This window comes from Mustela lutreola, chromosome 10 (genome assembly GCF_030435805.1).
Source record: "Mustela lutreola isolate mMusLut2 chromosome 10, mMusLut2.pri, whole genome shotgun sequence".
Lineage (NCBI taxonomy): Eukaryota > Metazoa > Chordata > Mammalia > Carnivora > Mustelidae > Mustela > Mustela lutreola.
The window spans coordinates 246522-253355 of record NC_081299.1 but is presented as its reverse complement, the minus strand read 5'-3'; the positions used below and the strand labels follow the sequence as shown (position 1 = coordinate 253355).

General features: G+C 64.7%; 1 protein-coding gene across 1 annotated transcript; it reads left to right on the top strand.

The window, feature by feature from the left end:
- Window positions 1-25: 25 nt before the first annotated feature.
- RNF223 (ring finger protein 223) lies at window positions 26-6181 on the top strand. Its single transcript, XM_059138220.1, has 2 exons — window positions 26-3492; window positions 4950-6181. The coding sequence occupies exon 2, from the start codon at window positions 4959-4961 to the stop codon at window positions 5682-5684; it is 726 nt and encodes a 241-aa protein (XP_058994203.1). The 5' UTR covers window positions 26-3492; window positions 4950-4958; the 3' UTR covers window positions 5685-6181.
- The last annotated feature ends 653 nt before the right edge of the window (window positions 6182-6834 follow it).

The following is a 6834-nucleotide window of genomic DNA, read 5'->3' as shown; positions in this document are numbered from 1 at the left end:
CTGTCAGCCAGGCCGACGTGGACTTCGCTTCCCCAGGAGCAGAGATGTGCTGTCCTGGGGACCGCCTCTCGTTCCCCTGTCCCCTCAGTCTGAGGAGAAGGGGACCCAGGAGGAGGTGGGGAGGCCAGCTGTCGGTCCCCATCAGCTTCAGGGACCTCGGGGAAGGGCGAGGACACTCCACCGCCGATCTGCGCCCATCTGGGAGGCTGGGCTTGAGAGCCAGGGGAGAATGGGCAGGACCCTCCAGATTCCCTCGTGTTCTGTAGCCCCTTGAGGTCAGGCTAGCCTGTCCCATGCTATGGATCCTCGCGGGGCGGGAAACAGTCATGGGAAGAGATTCCCTTGTCCCTGTTCCCACCTTTGCACCGAGCATGGCTGCTAATCTGGGGGACAAAACAGGAAATGCAGAGCCTTGTCTGACCAGGAAAGCAGGTCCAGCCCGCCAGGCCCTGGAGGCCCAGGCCAGGCACGGATGGGGTCTCCCACCCCAGGTCCTGTCCGTCTCCCGCCACCCTGAGGTTCAGCCTGGACACCCAGGGTTATTCCAACATCTCCCTGTCCCTTCCCGAGAGACCCCCCCCCCCCAGCCCCCAGCCTCAGCTTTGCCCCACCCTTGGCAGCAAAGACAACTCTGAATCTGACCCTACAGCCCCCTTCAACTTCACACTTGAGATGTGATCCCCCGACCTTCAAGGCCTGGGTGCCACTGTCCTTTAGGCTCCCCAAACAGTGGGGAGTAGAGTCACTGGGATTCCCGGCCCCGTCACCCTGATGGAGCCTGCACATTCTCCCCTGGCTCCCAAGCCCAGCCTCCCAGATGGGCACAGATGGACTCGAAAGCATGTGAGCGAGTGCAGTGGGGTGCAGGGCACCTGAGCCGGGAGCGGGCAGCTGGTAGGGTCAGGCACCTACACTAGGGCTCCTGCCCTTACCTGGACTCCAACGTTCACGTAGGAGGCCAATGTGAGGCCTATTTCAGGGGCCATTGGCTTTGGCTGCAACAGGCAGGTGGGGCATCTGTCCCCTTCTGAGCCCCCACCAGGGCAACTGCTGTGGGGCTCCCCACACCTGAGGAGAGGCGCGTGTATGGGGGATGGGCAGTTGGCACAGTCCTGGGCTCACGGCCTGCAGGCCGTCCATTCGTTCACTCAGCGCTAGGAGAAGCCCCGAGAGCTGGTGAGGTCAGACGTTAGCAAGAGGAAGACCTAGAGCTGTGTTAGGAGGTAGGTCCACAGAGGAGGACCTCGTGGGGCCTGGGAGGTGATGTGAGGGCAGAGGTCCTGGCCAGGAACCCGGGCACGAGACCCCAGAAGGAGCTGGCTGCAGACAGATGGGGAGGGGCCCCCAGTTGGCCTCCGGGGACGTGGCCTTCAGCCCTGGGCGTGACAGGGGCAGGACTGGCTGAGTCCACTGACGTCCCCCCAGGGCAATGCTGAGCCCATCTGGAGCCCGGGGTCCACTTTCTGCCCATGCGGGAACCGCAGCCTGCACGTGTCCCAGTCTCTCCAGCATCACAGCCCCAGTGGACGGGGGTGGGGCAGCAGAGCAGCAGACATTACCCAGCACTGGGCAAGCACGGTGGGGGGACTCAGCCCTCACACGCCCAGGCCACCTGGGTCCCAGATGAGCCCGGAAGGGCTTCTTTGTGCAGTGGCCATTCTGTGTGTCCTGGACAGCACTTGGGGGCTGAAGCCCATTCTGTCCCAGTCCTGGGGTGGGGGGACCACAGCCAGAGTGGGCCTTGGGGCTACAGTCCTCTCACCTGGCCAAACACAGCCTCTGTGTCCAGCCCTTGGGGACTCAGGACTCCACGTCTCAGAGCCACAGGACAGGGGTGGGTGGCTCACTGGGAACCTTGTGTTCTCCCCAGCCGAGTCCCAGGGCGGTGGGGGCCACACAGTGGAAGCTACGCTCCCCTCACAGGTGTGTCTGCACCGGCATCTGAGCGGACACACTTGTGGTTAGCCAGGTTAGCCCGGGGGTCCACCAACATGGAGGACGTGTGCAGCACTTGCACCCACACGGCACAGCTGCCCACCCGCCGAGATGAGGGATGAGCAGGTGGGTCACCAGGTCCTGAGCTGCCAAGACCCCAGTGCCCAGGGCTGGGTTCTGCTCCCTAGCGGGGAGGCCTGGCCGCCGCCCCAGATGGCACATTCCTCAGGTCTTCCCTTTGCCTCTGGGCGCTGACTTGTCCACCGAGGAGCTCAAGTGACCTCAGAACTTGAACATTCCCAGGAGCCCTCAAGGGTGTTCTCAGAGCAGAGGCACCGAGGACACTTCCTGGAGGCAGCATGTGACCCCGAGTCACGATTCCCTCGGGAACCAGAACCCCGTCATGCACAAGCCAGGCCTAGGCCACACAGCAGCTCCCCACACCGAGTCCCCAGCCCCCTCCTTGGGTCCCTGGCTCCTCTCCCCTCGCCGGCCAGCACACCTCATCGCAGGCGCTGGATCCCCCGGTGGGCTCGGCGCTGTTGGAACAGCGCACGCTTGCTGCGAGGGACACAAGCCCACTACCGGCTGGACCCCAGCCCCAGCCCCGCAGCCTCCGCCCAGACCCCGCCTTAGCCCCAGGCCTTTGCATCTGCTGGGTCTGGGGTCTGCAGGGGTCCCACAGTGACCGGAAGGAAGATGTCTGGCCTCCCTGGCCGTGCTGGGGGCTTCCTTGGGCTCCAGCGCCCTGAATTCATGTGTGTGACTGAGGGCACCCCCAGGAGACGTTCACCCAAAACAAGTCCTGTGGCCAGTCTCACCCCTGATCGCGCTCACCCCGACTCCGCCCTTTGGGGTGCCCAGCCCTGACCTCTCACCCGCCTCCTGGGACCCAGAGCGGGGAGTTCCCTCGTGCGGTGAGCACTGTGCTGGCACACGCCAGGAAGCAGGCTGTGTGGGTAAAGTGGGGGTGCTGCTTGGACGGGCCCTTCTGGGAGCCCCCCTATATACTCAGGTGCCACCAGGACCTTGAACAGGGTTCGCGAGTGGATCTGGTTGTGAAATGGCCACTCCAGCATCCCAGGGGCTGCTAGAGGAAGGGTTTACCTGGGCACCCAGCACCCCCAGACCTGCCCCAGCCTCACCCCAGGCTCGGATCTCTCACCTCTGACTTCCCGCCCTCCGCTGCCCAGCCTGCCAGGGCGAGGACAGCAGGCCAGCCAATCCCAGAGGCCCCAGGCCACACCCCTGGCTGGTATGACCCTGAGTGTATAAATACACCTGCTGGAAGCCGACACCCCGAGAATTCACACCTGCTCTGGACAGTTCTCGGCCTCTGGAAGCGCGCACACAGCCCCCTGAGCCCCGCTTGCCTGGGACAGAGCAGAGGGCACACCTGCCAGACCAGTGCCACCAGGAAGGACAGCGACTGGCAGCCAGCCGGGAGGAGGGGGCAAAGCAGCTCCCGCTGGACAGCAGCGCTCAGAGCCTCACAGCCTGGTGGTGCCCAGCCTCGAGGACCATGCTCAGGCCTTGCTGACAACCCCCAGCCCCCAGGTAAGGCTCAGCCAGCACTCGCCTCTCACTTGTACAGGCTCGGGGAGTGGGGGCTTGCCTCCGAGGAGGGCTGAGACCTCAGTGCCCAGGGGCTGGTTGTGTGGGGCACACGGGCCTGGAGGGGGTTAGCCTGTGGTCCCCGCCGCCGACTATGTTGAGGCTGCTGCCTAGCCTGCGGCCACCATTGTTCCCAAATGGGGTGACATGTCGTGTTGCAATGCTGGGAGCACTCGTGACATCACAGTGATGTCACTGTGACTCATGGTGGTCAGAGTCATCACACAGCAACACCCGAACCTACACAACGCTTCACCACAAGTCATCGCCCACCTGGACTGACTAGCAAGATAGGGTCAGGGTCACCTCTGGGGGGTCCTTCTGGGCTTCATGGGGTCTGTCCACTGTCCTCCTTACCTGTCCTCCTCTAGGCAAGACCCATGTGGCAGGCCAAGAGGCAGGGCTGGACAGGGCCCTGGTCAGCAGGCAGGTCACCTGAGCCTTGCCAGGGAGACAGAGAGGCAGGGTCCCCCGGGGAAACGGAAAGCGTATCAGCAGGATGGCAGCTGTGTCCCTGTGGGACCCTGCAGGGTGGTGGGTCATCCCAGAGGACGGCTCGGCTCCTCCACCTCTGGCTCCTCGGGCTGAGGTGTATTCTGGGTCCTGAGGGCCAGCAGAAAGCCCTCATCACCAGCCAGACAAGCTGGCCCTACAGATTCAGGCGAGGCTGGGAAACAAACCCTCCTTGGGACACTGGCCCCCACCCTCCTCGACTTCCTGCAGCTGGCCAGCTCACCCTGGCCCCCAGAGTCCTGACCCTCAGCCAGCCAGGCGTGCCCCCCCCAACAGTGGCCAGAGAACTGGGTGTGTATCCACCACGTCAGGTGCCTGTGCTGGGATCCGTGTTCAAACCCACTTCATCCGACCCAGAGCCGCCACCCTCCGACCCCTTGGCAAGGTGACCCTGGCTGAGTCGTCCCCATCTCTGAGCTGCTGTTTTTGTACTGCAGCTGTTGTGTATCCTGTGGCCGGCACAGCCTGGCAGAGCCCAGAGGTCAGCAGCAACTATCGTGGGCCATGCCATCCACTGTATTTATGCCTGGGTGGCACTGCTAGGTAGGACAGACCCAGCAGGAGGTGTCCACTGAGCGGTCAGCACGACAGCCTTGTGTGCGCGGCCTCCAGTCTAAGACCCTTGGCCAGGCTTGGGGCCTCCCCTCGTCCCGGATGCTCACCCTGTCTTAGCACGAGAGGAGGTGAGGGACGGCAGGGTTACAACTTGGGCAGAAAGACCGTGACGCTGGTGCAGGGAGGACTTTCTGGAGGTGCCCACAGGTGGACAGTGTCCTTCTAGAGAGCTCTGTGGCTGGTGCTGCGCAAGAGACACACAGGGCGAGAGCAGACTGTGTGGCAAAGGGGTAGCCTGCCCTAACTCACGGTGCTCTCCTTCTGTCCCCCAGCTCAGAGTCATGTCGTCGGGCCAGCAAGTGTGGCATACGGCCGTGCCAGCCCCTGGTCGCACCAGCCCCATGGCCCCTGTGCCCAGGTCCCCCAGCACCCCTGGCTCGGAGAAGGCGGCCTCCCCACTGGAGTGCTCCATCTGCTTCTCGGGCTATGACAACATCTTCAAGACGCCCAAGGAGCTCTCCTGCACACACGTCTTCTGCCTGGAGTGCCTGGCACGGCTGGCGGCCGCCCAGCCCACAGGCCGGCCCGGCGGTGAGGCTGTGCCCTGCCCCTTCTGCCGGCAGCCCACGGCGATGCCGGCTGCCGGGGCCCCCGCGCTGCGCACCAGCCGCCAGCTGCAGGCCAGGATGGCGGCACACCTGCGGCGGGAGGAGCCCGTGTGGCTGGAGGGCACTAAGCTCTGCTGCCGCCCGCCGCCCGCCACCCCTGGCCTCCCGGCGCCTGGCTTCGTGTGCGTGGATGTGAGCCTGAGCAAGCCCGCAGAACCCACTGCGCCCCCGCCCGCCCCGCGCCCTGCCCGCCCCCGGGGCCGCCTGGCCCGCTGCTGGGTGCGCTGCAGGGACTGGAGGCGGGTGGCACTGGTCACTGCCCTGCTGCTGGTGCTCTTCTGTGTGGTGCTCTGGCCCGTGCAGTGCGCGCTCAAGACCGGCAATTTGCGCTGCCTCCCCCGGCCGCCTGCCACCGCTGCCACCGCCGCCTTCTCTCCTGGACCCCTGGCCGACAACTAGGCTTGGCCGCCCTGGCCCCAGCTCTGGCTGTGGGTCCCCCACCCTCGGCTCTGGTCCCAGGTGCGGCAGCTTTGAGACCCAGCGCCCCAGAGAGGCCCCAAGGTCTATGAGGACCCCGTATCCCATTCAGCTCACCGCCCCCCTATGCTGTGTGGCTCGATCCGGATGGATGGACAAAGGGGTCTCTGAAGCTCCCAGGAATCATAGACCCCCCTGGGTGCCAGAGACCACCTTCCTACCCCATCACAGAGAGCCGGACGGCTCCTCACACACTGTGAATCACCTGCACTCGCGGCCCTTTGCTGAGGGAGGGCGCTCCCCATTTCTATTCTATTTTCACATTTCACCCACAGCTCCTTCCCCAGACCTCTTCCCCAGGCAGGGCTGGCCCCTTCCACTGGGTGAGGGAGCTATTCCTGCCCTCTGACCAGGGGGACCCAGTCCTCCAGGGCCCATCCAGAACTGTACATTTTTAAATAAATTATTTTGTATCCACATTTGGTAAGGGGTCCTCACTCGGTGTGCCCTCCTCCCCAGCCACGGACCCTCTCCCTCCAGAAAAGCACGGACACGCCCACCGGGTTGAAATCCTGGCAGCCCCTAGGGCAGAGAGTCCCCAGGTTCTAGGGTGTCCAATTCCTGTCCCCTGTGGGCTGTGGATAGGCTGGAGCAGTCCCTCTCCCAGAACTCGAGCCCCCCCCCAAGATGGGCACCTGGGGCAGAGTGGGATGGGCCGGAAGGGGCAGGGCCTCAGCACGGTCCAGACCCCTCCTCCAACACTCCCCAGCTGGACACCCCCCCCAAGAAGTCAGGACTCCTCAGACCTGCTGAGAGTCCTGACAGAAGGGCCACGGAACCCAGGGACCCACTGCCCGCATGGACCAAGGCCTAAGGAAGCACAGAAGCAGAAGTGGTGACCACCAGGGTGTCCTCCAGCACACCCTGCAGGGGCCAAGTGCAGGGGCTCGAGGGACGGGCAGGAGTCTCTGTCAACCCCCACTGCCACGCCCGCGGGCTTCTACAATCGCCCACCGCCCGCCCCGGGCTCCTGCACCACCAGTTAGCACGGGGAAGGGGGGCCAGGCGGGTTCTGGCTCCCCAGGCCGCAGCCTCCTTGCGCCTGACCCGGAAGCCCAGTACTTCCTGCTCC

What these genes read in the sequence shown, in the direction of transcription:
- RNF223 (XM_059138220.1), top strand. Translation starts at nt 4,959, where the DNA reads ATGTCGTCGGGCCAGCAAGTGTGGCATACGGCCGTGCCAGCCCCTGGT.